Raw genomic sequence first — 14,927 nt, 5'->3', positions numbered from 1 at the left:
CATGTTTCGATCACCACCTTGCTTTGTTTGTGGAATTCTTTTCTCAAGTACACCCTTGTGTGGTTTGAGAAACATATACAGGCATGAAGAACACACAATCCTAGCTCCTTGTTAGAATTATATTGTTTAAGGACCTTCAGTGCCTTTAACTTGTCCTCTGCTGAAGACTTGGTTGCTTCTCCAATGCAGCAGTTTAATCTTTCTGTCACACCATTCAGCCACGATTGAAACTGGTTGACGTTAGCGCTGTACCGCTCATGCTCCTTGGTTATCTTTTCAAGCAGTTTCACTCTGCTCTGTAACAAGAGACATCAGAAGCCATAAGGACAGTGCTTATCTGGCTCTTTTTCCTTTACACTGTAACCCAGAATTTATAAACAAGAGTCCCTTTCTGTGAGCCCTGATAGCACTTGGCCTCCACAGGAATTCACCGTTCACCTCAAGAAACAGAACACAAAAGTACATCAAGGCTTGTCCCCATCTGGGTTGTGTTGCAGGCTCTTAGTGGCTAGCCTCCGAGGAGAAAAACTGCAAGGTCCTCTCAGGTGAATTTCTAGCCTCTCCTTTCCAAAATTTCCTATTCTCTCATTAGAAAAAGGAACGAGATAGAAGTCCATTTCTGGTTTTTACTTTGGGAGACAAGCAGTTATCTTCCCCGTGCTGGTTAAAAATAAAAGATGAGCACACAGCAGATTAACTTTGTCTATCTCTCAAAATGAGCATATGAGAGACTGTGCTAGGGGCATGCAAATTGTTTTAAAGTGTTCACTGTTTAAGCAGGCTGTACAGAAACTGACCATCACCTTCAATCATATAGCCCAGGAACTTTCATACTTTTTCAATTAGGCAGATCACAAACTATCCTGTGGTGGTATCACAGACCCTGGAAGCAAATTTAAGCCTATGGGAAGAAAGCTTCATTTTCTGAGTTACTGTGTGAGCACCCTATAACCGACAATCCCCAAACTTACAGGGGCCTGCACATCATGAGTTGCTCCCAACTGATTCAGTCTGGCACGCCTCACAAGAAGGCAGAGTCACATTTGCTCAGACTATCCTTGTTTGTCAGCTGAAGTTTAGGCCTTCCCGAAGGAAATTTTACACAAATCACAAGGAATCCTGCTCTGTTGTTTCACTAGTATAATATCCAATTTAAGTGTTATTTCCTACAAAATCAGACTGATGTTTTCTTGCCCTTCACCAGTTGGCATGGAGGGCAAGTGAGGTATGCTATGGTTACATTAGAAAAAAAGTGTTCCTTGTGCAATCCATTCAGTGCTTGCAGCACCCTTGAAAGGCTTTGCTGTCACAGACAATGGGCTGAGTTTCATTTTGCGTAACATGGGACACATCCCACGCCTCTGAGCAGAGCTTCATCCCAGCTGCCCTCCACAGATAGTAGGGTAATAGCTGCAATGGTGGACAGAATTTCAAAGTACCCTCTGCATTTCCCTTGTCTCCGTGAGGCTCTGGGTATGTCCCAACACCCATCAACCTGCCTGAGGTGGCAGTGGGCCATCACCGTCCTGGCAGCCTTTCTCCAGCCAGGCCAGCAGAAGGGTGGCATAAGCATCAGTCACCGTGGGATCTCCCGTGTGCTGTGGGGCGGTGGTCCCTCTGGGACTTTGCCTTTCACCTTTGGGACAGGTTATGCCCACGGTGCAGTACAAAGCCACCACTCTCCAAGTGGCACCACACCAGTTTGTTTTCCACACTGTCACTGCAATCTCTGCTGAGTTGTGCAAATCAAGAGTGACTCCCCTAAAGTTAGTTGACTTGCTTTGGGACAAAACAGGGACAGCTAAGGAACAACTGCTTCCCATGGACGATGAAATGCTGCCCACTTATTAGGGCAGGACCTTTAATAGCACAACCTATGCAAACATGGGTTTGGATGAGACCAAAAAGCAGAATTATGACTGCAGACTTCTGTGGCCAAGATGTATCCAGGAGAACACCTCACTTCTTTGCTAAAACCCCTTGCCTTGATTCTCAAATCTTCAGAGGCGCATACAGGTTAAACGATTCTCATCTTGACCTTAGGGACTTGAAGAATGCAATCTTATAGCAGTGTAAGTGGGCTAAACATCGAAATGATACAAGTCAGTCCAAGCTTATTGATTTCAGGGAATTAGGCTAATTTGTTGCACTGACAGAAGCTCCAAAGGGAGCAAGTCAGAATAACAAAGCGGAGCTATTATTAAACTAGAAAGTCTTATGCTAATATACAGAAGGTTAAAAAGGAAGTTGAAATGACCCACCCCCAGCCAAGCTATTCAGCCTAAACAAAGGAACGCACAGTTTGGATACTCCTGCTGCTCTCCGAGGTCAAGGAAGAGATGCCATGGGTCTGGACAGGCTGTGCTAGCTGTCAAACAAAAGGCTTACAAAGAGCTGGCTGAGCGCTCCCCCAAGGGGTTAGGCAAGGAAACTTTCTAATGATGGAAAATACGGTATCACTTGCCTCTGTTAGGTTAGCTGTTCAGGGAGCAGGACAGCGTTAAACTCAATCTCCACATGCACTTGGATAAAGTGAGGAGACATTAAGCAAGAACATGGCCCTGGAAAGAGTGAGAGCACTGACAGGAAAAGAATACGTTTGCCATGGGCTGCAGAGGAAGAGACGGGTCTGGGCAGGATATGCCGAGCCCTGGGTACTCAAAGAGGCATAGGAAACCCTCTCTCCTAAGCTCCCCTTACAGTCAGCAAAGGCAAATGAGCCTCCTCTGGAAGGTAATCTAGAGCACATGAAGGAAGTGCCTGCTTTAAGTCCCTCTGTGACATCTCGAGTAGAGTACAGAAAGTTCCTGTAGCCTTTCCTGGCACTTTTAGTCTTAGCTCTAGGGTATGTGAGGGTTGGCATTATAAATATTTAGGTTTCAGTTAACAGAGACAACACGGACTGAAATTCACCTGATGTGCTCCAACATATTTCATGTATTTGACTAAGTATCAACACACCGTGTGTCATAACTTTTCTTACCATCTTCAGTCATCATTTATGCTAAAACCCACAACCATCTACCTCTGCATATTGGTATTTTACTAGGAAAGGGAAAGCATGTAGGAAATGGCTGTCACATCTAAAAATATTCCTGTCAATGTAATTAAAAGAAAATAATGTGCTTTTAAAATGTGGGACACGTTAGCACTAAGAAAGAAAAAAACCCCACCATTTGCTCATACCAGAGAAGCAATGTCACAGGCAAACCGTTTAAGATACACTGTCCAAGAGTTTGCCTTCTGATAGAGCTGGACAACTGCACGGGATCTAAAAATGCTCTTCAAACACAAGTGTAATCTACAAACACCAGTGAGCCTCCTCTGGGAGGCAGCTCAGGCATGCAGCTGGCATCTGCAAGTCACATTCAGCCTGGCCTCTCATCATGTGAGGGGCCAGAGCAATCCCCTTACAACTCCTGCGTCTCTTTCATTCATTCCTCCCTCCTGTTGGAAGAGGTGGCGGGGTTTCTCTAACTAGTATTACACTTTCCATCACGATTCCCAAGGTGCCTGTAACCTTGGCATTAGCTAATGAACTCGGCGTTTACTTTAGTTGCAAAATCCAAGGCTTCCCAACTCCCTTCTTTGTTCCACACCTCCTGAAAGAGGGATTTCTTAGCTGCATTCTCTCATTCCATCCTTCTATGAAATGTGGTATTTGTAATCAATGCCAAAGAAAAGATCTTTCTAGCATTTCAGTTGGCCGGAGACATAAAGACATATTTTGCCTAAGTACTATGAGCCACTTCCTGATCTCATTTACAGCAGCATGTATCCAAGACAGTTAGAGAAATTAGAGTACGTAAAACCAGTTTGAGAGAGGTCCCATTCTGGCTTTGAGTATTCAAATTACTTGTTTCAAAGAACTGCCTTTTTAAAATACCTAATGACTGTCTCCTGCTTCAAAACCAAAGAAAAATCTTGGTTAGAAGGGAGTGAATGAGAATGTCAAATGTCTGCTGGTGGCTTTACAGCCTCTCTATGGCAGCTGCAGTTACAGAATTTCCAAACATACTCTGGTTTTTGGAGACACTTATTAGCAGTAGTTTTATCTTTATGGCTAAAAAATATCTGAATTTCATGCTCACGAAAGGTACCACCTTGGGGGTTTTTTTTGTTGTTTTGGGGTTCGGGGCATTTTTTTTTTTAATGGAAAAAGTATCTGTAGAGCAAGCAGAGCAATGGCATAAGCATCCCAGTGTTGCTGTTCCAGTGTGATCTTAAGTTAGCTTTGTACAACATCACCCAGGGAGGCAGAGCACACATCACTGTCAGGCTCCAGTTCTGGACTGCGGTGTAGGTATGGGAACAAATAGAAGGCAACATTATGACAGAGGCTGATAGCAGAACCAATGTAATGAAAATTATTTGTATTTGCACCAGGTAATTCCAGCCTATGGAACTCCTGGAAGCCACTGTGAGACAAAGACTAGATTTTAATCTCTATATGCTTGGGATAGATGTGTCTATATATATTTCAAATATCCCTTTGAGTACTTCTATTGATATAGGCTAGTAAGAAACTGCATTCTTTTCCCCTTCAGCCGTGCCACAGGGCCCAATCCTGTCTTTACCTGAGTTTTAGAAGTGAAAAGTATGAACCTTATCTGAAATCTTTACCTGGGAATAGGGTCAAAGGAAATCACTGGCATTGAAAGATGAACTAAGATGTCCTACACAAGCCTATCTAACAACTGTTCAAGCTGGAAGATCAGCATCAGGCAAGTATTAGTATCTGTGTGCAGTGAAAATCTTTCAGATACTGGAACTGGCTAGTTGAGCTCAGTGCTGGGCCACAGCTGACTCCCACCTCCGTGTTTCCCAGTTCTGCAGGCAGGGAGTGCAGCTCTGGATCTGGACAAATGCTACTTCCTGCAACAAGGGTGCATGCATGTAATATTCCCTGGCTCTGGGAACAGGTACTTTGCACCTGGTTATACAAGGATCACTAATGTGCTGAAAGACAAGGAACAATTCAAACTTTATACAGAGATGACCTAAGCCAATATTCACTAGGTCACAGCAAGCAGTTTGCAGTTACTTTACAACAACATACTATAAAGCGCAGTGTAAGAGCATCCCAATTAAAAGCTTATCTTGGGACATGATGACTGTTGCAAACAGTCCACTGACTGAAAGAACGGGTCCTCAGCTCTGTTTCTTTTTGCCATCCTACCAGGTAAGGCCCATCACTCAAGAAGCAGATAGCAAACAATACTGTATATTGGTGAAATCTGAACACCTCCCACTCTTTATAGGTGTACCTGAGCTTCTTCCCTGATTCCTTCATATTCCACCCTCATTTTCTTCTGAACATCCTCATCAACGCTGGGGTCACCTATCCTGCTGAACAAGGAAGCAGCTTCCTCTAGCAGTCTTTCCAGCAGGACTGACTGATTTAAGACATCATTCAGCAGAACCTGAGCATGGCTCAGCTGCCACTGCTTCTCCTTTAAACCAAGCTGCAACTCAATGTCAGGCTCCAAGGTCACCCTCATGTTGTGAATCCACGCGTAAAACTCATCTTGGGCTTTCAGGTACTCACTCCAGTGCAGCCAGACCCACTCAATACGGCTGTTGGGGAGAGCAAGAGAGATGAGTTAGATGAAATTATGGTGGGAGCAGTGGAGACTGGCAAGCTCAAAAGCCTTCAGAGCAAAGGACAAGGTTCTCAGCCATTTTAAGCTGCTCTGACTTCAGAGGGTCCGGATTCACTTCCAGGTCCTCCCTGCTCTGGGGAGGAAATATTCTGTACAATGTCCTTGTGCCTGGCCAAACTCATCATTCCAGACCATGAGGTGGGCTGGGTTGTGAAGGCAGAGAGCACTGAGGTCCCACTGACCCTCTCTCCCCACACAGTCCCCGACATGCTTATGGGACTGGGATTAGCAATGATTGCTATCTACAATCCAGGCAGCAGAGAGAGGCAGGAAACACTTCATGAAAGCACTGGATGAGACAACTGCCTCAACACACCAAATAGCAGTCTTGTGCAAAAAGTACATTTGTCTTACCTGTGACAGTGAGTAATGTATATGGCTGTCTCTTCCCACAAGGCTTTAATGTCTTTCAGTTTAGATAGTACCTCATGCTTCTTATCCTCACTGATGCTGCGAAGAGCAGCATCTGCCTTCACAAGAATCAAGTCCATTTTCAAGCTGCCTTCTGGTTCCAGCGCACGTATTTTCTATGAGAAAGACAAATGAGACTGAAAGCATGAAAAGAAAGCAAGTATAATTGATGAAATTTAAACTTTGTTTTTACCCAGGAATCATGAAGTCCCTGCTGCAAAGCTTCTCCTGGTAGGAAAATATGAACTTTTCTTCAGACTTGTTTATTCCTAAACATCCTAAAGGACTGAATTTAACTGAAAACCACACAGCAGTTGAAAAACATTTAAGTTAGCTACAAAAACCAGATCATCTTCTATCAAATATCTGAGGCTGTGTTTCCACTGCTGTTATAAAGTTATAGCACTACATTGCCACATGCCAGTTGCTCTCCCCACCTGCCAAAGAGCGTAGAGGCAATCTCCACAGGGTACACTGTACCATCTCAATTTTAAGCTCTACTATAAGAAATTATGAAGCATATTAAAAAGGCTTCCTACTGCAAATAGAAGTTGACTCAGAAAACAAGCCAAGAGAAATTAACTAGTGGAATTTTCTGCTTGCTACCAAATTTTGCTTTGACCCTAAATTGGTAAGTTATGAATTGGTGAAAACGTGTATCTTGCACAAATCAGAATGCCAGGAACTGAAAGTTAAGCCATCTGATTTTAAGTAGGCTCTCTTCCTCTACCCAGAGATGGAAAATCAGCACAAGTTCTATATAATGTAACAGAATAATTACGTCCCAATTTGGATGTCAGCTTTCAGCATCACTTTATCCAAACTTCTGATACCACCCGATTAGCTTTTCTTGCTGTTATTCCACAAACTCCTGGCAAACTGCAGGCTTTCAAGTTTCAAGGAAAAGGCTTCTATAATGAAAACACTGAGAGGTTCAGAATCAGCAACTACTTTTGGACAGATTAGGCCTGGGGGATTTGTTCAAAAAAATCACAGCACTTATTGCAAAGGTGAAACCAAATCACAGGCCTTCGGATTTCCAGTGTCACATTCTGGGAAAAGACTGTTCTTTTGGCATGTACACAGCACATCTGCATGTGATGTAAAAACAGGTGTTGGGGCGAACTATCTGCTACAAAAAGTGTGATTAAAAGAATCTAGGAAAGCAGGGCAAAGGGTAGGGCAGAGATAAAAAATAAAAGCCATAGCTATCACCTGACAGGAAAAATTTAAGAGTAAAGCTGTATTCTAAGCCTGACATTTTTCCAGCAAGTGAAAGCAAACAACAGCTGGAGAGAAAGCAGTGGCTGTACAGGCATTTTTCTTCTTCAAATCTGTTTTTTAAATGATTGGTATCTTTGGCTGGCATTTTGATTAACAAATTAACCGAAAATAAACCACAGGAAGGAAGCATGAAAAAAAGGCAAGCCAGATGCAAAAGAGGAGCTGAAAAATGATCACTGGATTTGAAAACAGCCAATAGGTGAAGCAGCAAGCATATCACAAGGACATGTGAGCTGGACATGGAAGCCAGGCCCAGAAAGGAGGCAGGATGAGGGAGCAGGAGGTGAATAAGGCACACACAGGAGGAGAGAACAGACACTTGTTATTCTTTAGAATGATGAATTTCCAAAGTCTGAATTGAAAAAATCTTCTAACATCATTTTTTGCATGTTATAGACCTCCTCCAAAGCCCACAGAAGTCAACAGGCTTCAGTTCAGGCCATATTAAATCACCACAAACCATTAAACCTTACATCTTGTTATCTCTGCCATGAATGCACTTCCTTTACCAAACTACTACTCCCCCTACTGAAGTTTCTGTGTTTCTTGCATGTTTTTTGAGACTGTACATATCATAGTTTCCCAGACAAAAGGAAAGGGTGAAAATAATTTAAGGGCAGAAATAAATCTATAGACCAAGAGGAAATACTTCAGATTTTCATGACTGACATGCAACTCCAGCCATCATCCATCATGCCATGAACAGTCTCTATATTATGCCAGAGCCAAGATCCAGCCTCCAATGGGCCACAATTAAGGAAAAAGGCTGAAGACATTGCTGTACCATCATGCAAACTACCTTGTCCTCCATGTAAGCCTGCAATGTTTTTTGGGTTTTTTTTGAGTTGTTAAACTTTAGAAAAGGCAGTCCAAACATGAGTAGACACACAAAAAGAAAGACATTTGGGTAAATAATGATGGGAAAGATTTGGCTATTTAAAGAACAGACTAGTTGGAATTAAAGATAATACAATTATAAAAATAGTTTCAATGTTAATCATAGAAATACCACCAATCCCTCTAATCATGAATGGTAGAGATGGGACAAACAGCTGTGTTTCATTCTCTGAGATTACAAGAACAAGATAACATCTAGTGAAACTGAAGTTAATTAATGTGAAATCACAGTAAGAGAGCAGGCACAATCTGCAACAGGATCTCTGTGAGAAGAGTTATACAAGAGATTAAGTAAGACCAGAAAAAAATGAAAACATTTACCTTTTCATTAGCCAGATTACAAAGGGGAGCTGTAAACTCTCTTAGCATCAGGGTTTATGGAAAAGGACAAGGGGATTACTCTGAAACAGCCCATTACTAGGACACTGCAATCTTTCTCTGTCAGTGCTGGAGTTCTGCAGGAGATGGAACACTAACGTGATCTGACTCTCTCGTACTACACGCTGGGCTTCTGCAAATCACTATCTGGTAACTGCAAGCAGGGACTCAATTGTTTCAGGTTTGAGCATGCTCATAGGAGAGTTTAAACACTTTAGCCTGCCAAACCTGCTGCTAGTCTTCCAAATCAATCTGAAAAGCTTGGAAGCCTTTGATATCAAATTGCCATCCTCTCCTTCTATGTCTGTAAACATTTTGCAGGTGGAAAAACTAGGAAGAATACTGACGTAAACCCATCCACACAGGACCAATATTCCAGCAAGCAGGGGCAGCTGACAGTTTCCTAATGGAAAACTCCAGAGCTCACAGCAATAACTGCTGTAACAATGGCAGCAGTGACAGCCGCCTGTGAACTGCTACATCACTCTTCCCTTACCTCAGTCTCTCTCAGTCTGGCTTCTAGGGCAGATCGAGGTCCCTTGGTGTTGTCATTGATCCTCAGTCTCTCTTGGATGGCCTTCATCCAAGCTTCTGCATTCTCCACACTACTGTCAAATTCATCCTGTAGCTGCTGAGTCATTGCATTCAAAGAAGCTGAAAGCATAAGAAACAGGGAAGCAGGTAGGTTTAGTTAAGACCTAAACAAGAATGCATTCAAGGCAATCTAAAGGAGCAAGGGAGAAAAGCTAATGATGTTGTGGCTTTCCTTTTTAACGATAATACCGAAAAATGTAGCAGTATCATGAGTCAGTTGAGCACAGAAAACATATTCACAGTGCAGCTTTCCCAAATGAAAATATACCAGGAAACAAAAAGAAGGTGGGGAACTGTGGGAGGGTCCATTACAGTAAACAGATTTAATTCAAAGCTTTCAAATTAGATTAATCTGGTGTTTGTGGTGTATTCCAGACTGGCTACACCAATCACAAACACTTTCTGTTTCTTCCCAGAGCCTAGTTAGTACAGAACTCTCCCTATGCCTTTCCAGGCTCATGTACTGAGCACCAAGCACCAGACTAGCAGAGCACTTCACCACATACTTCATTTAGAGGTATATAAACCCTTTAAAGCTGGTGAGATCAGGATCAGATGCTTAGGCCCTCAGTTAACTTGTTCTGCTGAGACCATGGAGAGGTTATCCAAATGCACATGCAGTGAGTCTGGGATACAGAGACAACAGGAATTGGCCAGCAACTGTCAAGACAAACTACTCATAAGCCATCACACGGGAATATCAACACTGATGGATTTCTTCTTTTGCCACCTCTTATATTCCATACCAGGCTTCAAGTTTTTAATTTCCCCTTCCTCTCTCGTTGCCCCCTCCCAATCAGCAGAAGGGTATGATGGTTGGTTGCTCTTTTGATGTGCCCTTGTGTCTTCTCTGTTCAGAGCATAAGCTCTCTGCTGCTCAGATGGCCTCCTTTGTGCCTGTACAATAGAGGAAAGCCATCCTATGCTCACCCTTAGGCACTGCTGTACTAACTTGACTAATAAGGATGAACCATAACAAAGCCCCCTGTAGGTCAGCTCTGCTGCTGAAGTGAACAGAAAGATAGCTATTGACATTAAATGGGTTTGGATCACATCCTGCAACTACTGCCAGCCAAGCAGTCAGTGTCTCTTGTGAATTAAAATATTCCTCTTTGTTATTCATCACTGAAATATTTTTGCAGCATGAAGTTTGAGGCTTAATTACTGAACCCAAGTTTGTCGCACAGAATTCAGTTCCACAGCAGCACCCTCAGTTTCCATGAAACAAGTCATGTGGAAGAAAGTGCTTGGTGCGAGAGGCAGAGCACGGCTCTTGGGGAAGCTGGACCAGTGGTGTTTTGTAACCACTTTAACTCTTGGCAGCTTAGTGTTTACAAAGGGAGAGCCGTCCTTCTTCTGCTCACTGGCAGAAAGCTCCCCACCATCCTGCCCCTGTTCCTGTTCATGAGGTAAAAGGATTTATGCAATATTAGATGTCCTCCCCTGTAGCTCCCACTGCATTTTCTTCTACATTAGACCAGAAGAAACAAGACATTAGTGTTCACAACACTGATGTCTGGCAACAGAAACAGTCTAAATTGTTGCTTCCCAGCCTTCAGCGGACTTTATGCCCAACAGGTCCCAGAAGAGAGTGAGAGAACCGCACCTACAGAGCAGCTACTGTACTACCCACAGGGATTACTGGAGCAGAGGATGGGTCAGACCCCCCTGTGCAGACAAGCGGAGCTGCATTTGCATGGAAGATGGAATTCCTCCCTAAGTGAGAGATGTCAGACAGGGCAGAATCCAAAACTGTAACCCTCAGAGCTAGAAGGCAGTTTAAAAAAGTGTGACCTCACCTTGAAAAGATTAAAGAATAAAACAGGATGTACTGGATTTAGTGAGGGTGGTGTGGCACAGGGCAGCTACTCCCTCTCTCAAATATAAAATATATGACAGGATATATAATTAAAGCTAAAATCATTGACTTGCATCACAAGAGTCTTAAGGATGAAGCTAGCTAAAGGGGTAATGTTATTCTCAGTGGATTGCTAGATAGCTCTGTCCTTCTCCAACTATGACTGGTCCAGAACTGACGTTTCTGAACTATAATAACCCAACTCTCAGAAAAGAGTACACATTTTTCTGTAGCTGACTGATCAACTCATTTTCACATTAACATTTCTCATTGTATCTGGCAGTGGTAGAGGGACTGTCCCCTAAAACCTCCCTTGTTACATACATACATTTCTAGGCAAATAGTTTCTGAATGCACGAGTGTAAGCTGTGGTGATTCCAGTTATGCTATTGTGAAACAAAAACTCACGGTACATTTGCTGGATAGACTCTGATGAGGAGCGGCATTCATTTCCTAGGAGAGGTGTCTATTCCTGGCAACATCCATATCAAATTTAAAATTGGCTTCAGGACTCCAGTCATGGAGTAGCCAATACGGAACATTACGTTATCCTAGTCCTATTTCTTACAAGAAGTAGAGGGCAATGAAACATGGTTAAGAAGCAGCGGAAAACCTACTGTCATCTAACATGAAGAAAACCCCACTCACACTCTGCCCTCATGCCGCTTTCCTCTAAGCACAAGGATTTTCTGTCCAAACCCACAGATACAGAGACCCCCATCCCACATACAGGTGTTCCATGTAAGCAGCCAACGCAGGAAGCCATGAAAAATGTTATTTCAATGTTAAGATCACCAGTCTGCAACGGAAGATAAATACTTTGCTACTCCAACTGCCTGCATAACATCATTGACTGATTTTGACCAAGTAATTCCTACACCTAGCACCATAAAGATGATTAAATTTAGCATGGACTCTGACCCAATGCCCAGGCGGATTTCATGGTAGTTATGACCTGCAATACCTGACATGGATCTGGGCTGCCTCTTGAGACTGACTGTGTCCTGTCCTCCCTCCTTCCTCCAGGCCAGGCAGCCAGACCCTGACTGAAGCAATCAGCTGCAGTGTCCTGGAGTCTTTTGTTCTGGAACCCGCTCCCCCTTCCCAGGCACTAAAGGCATGGGTTGATATCTGCAAGGAAAAAGTATGTTTTCTGACTTATTGTCTGCTTGGGAGGAAGAACAGCTGTTGACTATCTGAAATTTAGCAATATCTGTAATTTCTCTGCAAACGCTCCTAAAGCTGGGATAAATTATTATTGGATAAGTGTTAATGAATCAACAGTATCTAACCTATTTCTGCTGCATCACTGGGGCTAAATGACTGAGCAATACTGGACATGAAATACAGGGCTGTGATCAGTACAAGAAATACAAAGGAGACATAGCAGCTCCTGGAACAGACCTGAGCTGTTCAGCTGTGCAAAGCCAGCATTCACAGACCAACCTGCAACAGCAGCAGACCATTAGGGCCACTTGTACCGTGGTGCGACAGCCCCTGTCCCAGGCCACAGGCTCAGTCGCTAGGACCCACTGTGCCACGAAAAGCCTCCCCTTAATCACAGGTGCGATCCTCTGAGCAATTTGTACAAAATTATTTTTATCATAGTCATTTTCACATGCATGTAGCTGTTCCAAACAGCTTTTCATTTTAATGCCACTTGAGTCAGTATATTAATTCATACCATGGAAGGCATATTTATACTGCAGAAAGCGTTTAGCATCTCTATACATATGTTACTAAATAAGGGTAATAACTACACATAAGAAATTCTGGCATAGATAATGAGATGCTGAGCAAAACCAAGTTTTATTTGCCCAAATGCAATAACACAGTTACTTATTAGAGGTAAGGAAGAAGCATATTTCAGGGTGCTGAACATAACTGACTCAGGACAGCTCCTGCAGCATGTCCAGAGGTTATAGAAAGCACGTTTCAGGAACAGGGAAATGTGAAACACAGGTAAGCTCCAGAATCCTTTAGCTGAACCTCTCCCACAACACTGGTCTTCCTACCTTCTCTGAATCAAACCTCCATGGCCCCCAACACAGTGGTTGGCAGTGTCTGAGTAGGCACACGTGTTTCAGTGCCACAGAGGGCACGATGCCTCAGCCCTTGCCCCGTTGCTCTGCCAGACCCACTGCACACCCACAGCACAAGCCGGGCTTGTACTGGATGCCTGCGGCTTGGCTACCACACATGGGACATCTGTACCTTTGGTAGAGGGAAAGGTGAACTCCTGTGGCAACACACCCCCAACTCAAGTCAGCATCACTCCTCTCCCCCTCTCTCACCCAGGCACAAAGCCATTTAGCAAGGAGGGAAGTCGGAGGACTGTAACCCACCACCTGTTCCCAAGCTCCCCAAGGAGAAGGGGCAGCTGGCAGGGTGCTGGGGACACAGGCACTGCCCCCCTAGCTTGCCCACGAGCCACAGGCTGAATACCCCAACATGAATTAATGAGATCCAAAGCAACAGCAGCTGGGTTTTGCTTATAAAATCTGCTCAGCTCCTGAGCTGTGCCTCATCTGTGTTGGGCTGGGCTGAAGAGGTACAGAGGCAGCCTTGTATCAGCTGCGGTCTTGGAGCCATCCCACTGAAAGAACGGATAAATTAATTAGCTGACCGCTCTGCGTTATAGCTCTTGGAGCCACTACATGGTAGCAGCACCACTGAGGGACACGGAGGTGCCTGGGTCTCCACGGCAGACCCTGACACAGTGAAACGCACAGGTCATCCTCTACGTGATCCACTAGCACTCACAGAGCCAAATTTCTGCAAGCACTTCTTCCTCAAGTACAGCTACTTCAGCAATCTTTCTAGTGCATCTAATAACTCTCACAAGGCTATTGCGAGATTTACTTATTTAATATTTTTAATGCACTACTGAGAGCTTTTAAAGGTATTTTGCAAGTGCAGTATCTTTTTGTTAGAATTATCCTATTATTTTGCAATGTTTCCTAACATACTATTTTATCTCTGCCAAGTCATGCTGCTTTTTTTTTTTAAAAAAAACCAACAAACTTCTTAAAACATTTCTCACAACCACTCCCATTTTACACATTCTTTTAAACCCTACATTTACAGAACACAGGCTTTTAAATGGCTTCAATATGTCTTGGAATCCTATATCCGTGTACTACTTGAATAGTTTCCAGAACCCAGTTCTTACAAAAATAAAAGTACAAAAAATGCGCCAGGAAATTCAAATCACTCACCATTAGGGAAACCGTTTTCCGATTATGGAAATACTTCAAACTTTTCATAACCCTTTCCATTTGGTTCTGGGATTGAATGTGAAAAAAAAAAATATTTTAAACAAACCCACTGGACTGTGTCAAATTTTATACAAATGCATGAGTGTGGAAGCAATTTTGGTTCTGAGAATTGTATCTGGGATAATTTAATAACTTTTCACCTTCCCTTGATATGGTAAAGAGAGCTCTGACCCTGTCTGCTTCAGGCTGGAGCGGAGGGTCAGTCATTGGCACAGATCACAGAGAGGCAAAGCACTGACTGTTGTCTTTCCACAGCTGACTATTCTTGGTCTACTCCAGGAGGAGCTATTTTGCATCGCGTTATTAGCTGATGCTTTACCAGGCGAGAGACTGAAAGCCTCCGGGGTAGCCACACCCAGGTAGAGCTGAGTTAAACTGCCTGAGTAGGTGCAGAAGCCCTCCAGGTTTCAAATAAAAGGTGTCGTTACTTCCAGCATAGTCTTTTAGAGGCTCAACACGTTAATCCTATCACCTTGGCCATCTTCCAACAGAGCCCTTTCCTGTGCTATTTGCAGTGAATGTTTATGACAGTCAGCGATTGTTTGCCCTAATTAATGAGCTAGA

General features: G+C 43.5%; 1 protein-coding gene across 7 annotated transcripts in view; it reads right to left on the bottom strand.

The window, feature by feature from the left end:
• The window catches only part of SYNE3 (spectrin repeat containing nuclear envelope family member 3), an 86,324-nt gene that overhangs the window by 39,078 nt on the left and 32,319 nt on the right, over positions 1-14,927 (bottom strand). For 6 of the 7 annotated variants that reach the window (XM_069783555.1, XM_069783553.1, XM_069783552.1 and 3 more), the window contains exons 2-5: positions 9,130-9,287; positions 6,018-6,190; positions 5,268-5,577; positions 135-296 (exon numbers count right to left, since the gene is read on the bottom strand). In XM_069783555.1, the coding sequence (XP_069639656.1) occupies positions 135-296; positions 5,268-5,577; positions 6,018-6,190; positions 9,130-9,273 (789 nt within the window). In that variant the 5' untranslated portion in view covers positions 9,274-9,287. Of the gene's footprint in view, positions 1-134; positions 297-5,267; positions 5,578-6,017; positions 6,191-9,129; positions 9,288-12,049; positions 12,197-14,927 lie in introns of those variants that run through there. The other variant, XM_009923549.2, reaches the window with a different exon arrangement.

Source organism: Haliaeetus albicilla, chromosome 5, assembly GCF_947461875.1.
Source record: "Haliaeetus albicilla chromosome 5, bHalAlb1.1, whole genome shotgun sequence".
Taxonomy (NCBI): Eukaryota; Metazoa; Chordata; class Aves; order Accipitriformes; family Accipitridae; genus Haliaeetus; species Haliaeetus albicilla.
This window is presented reverse-complemented; position numbering and strand designations above follow the sequence as displayed.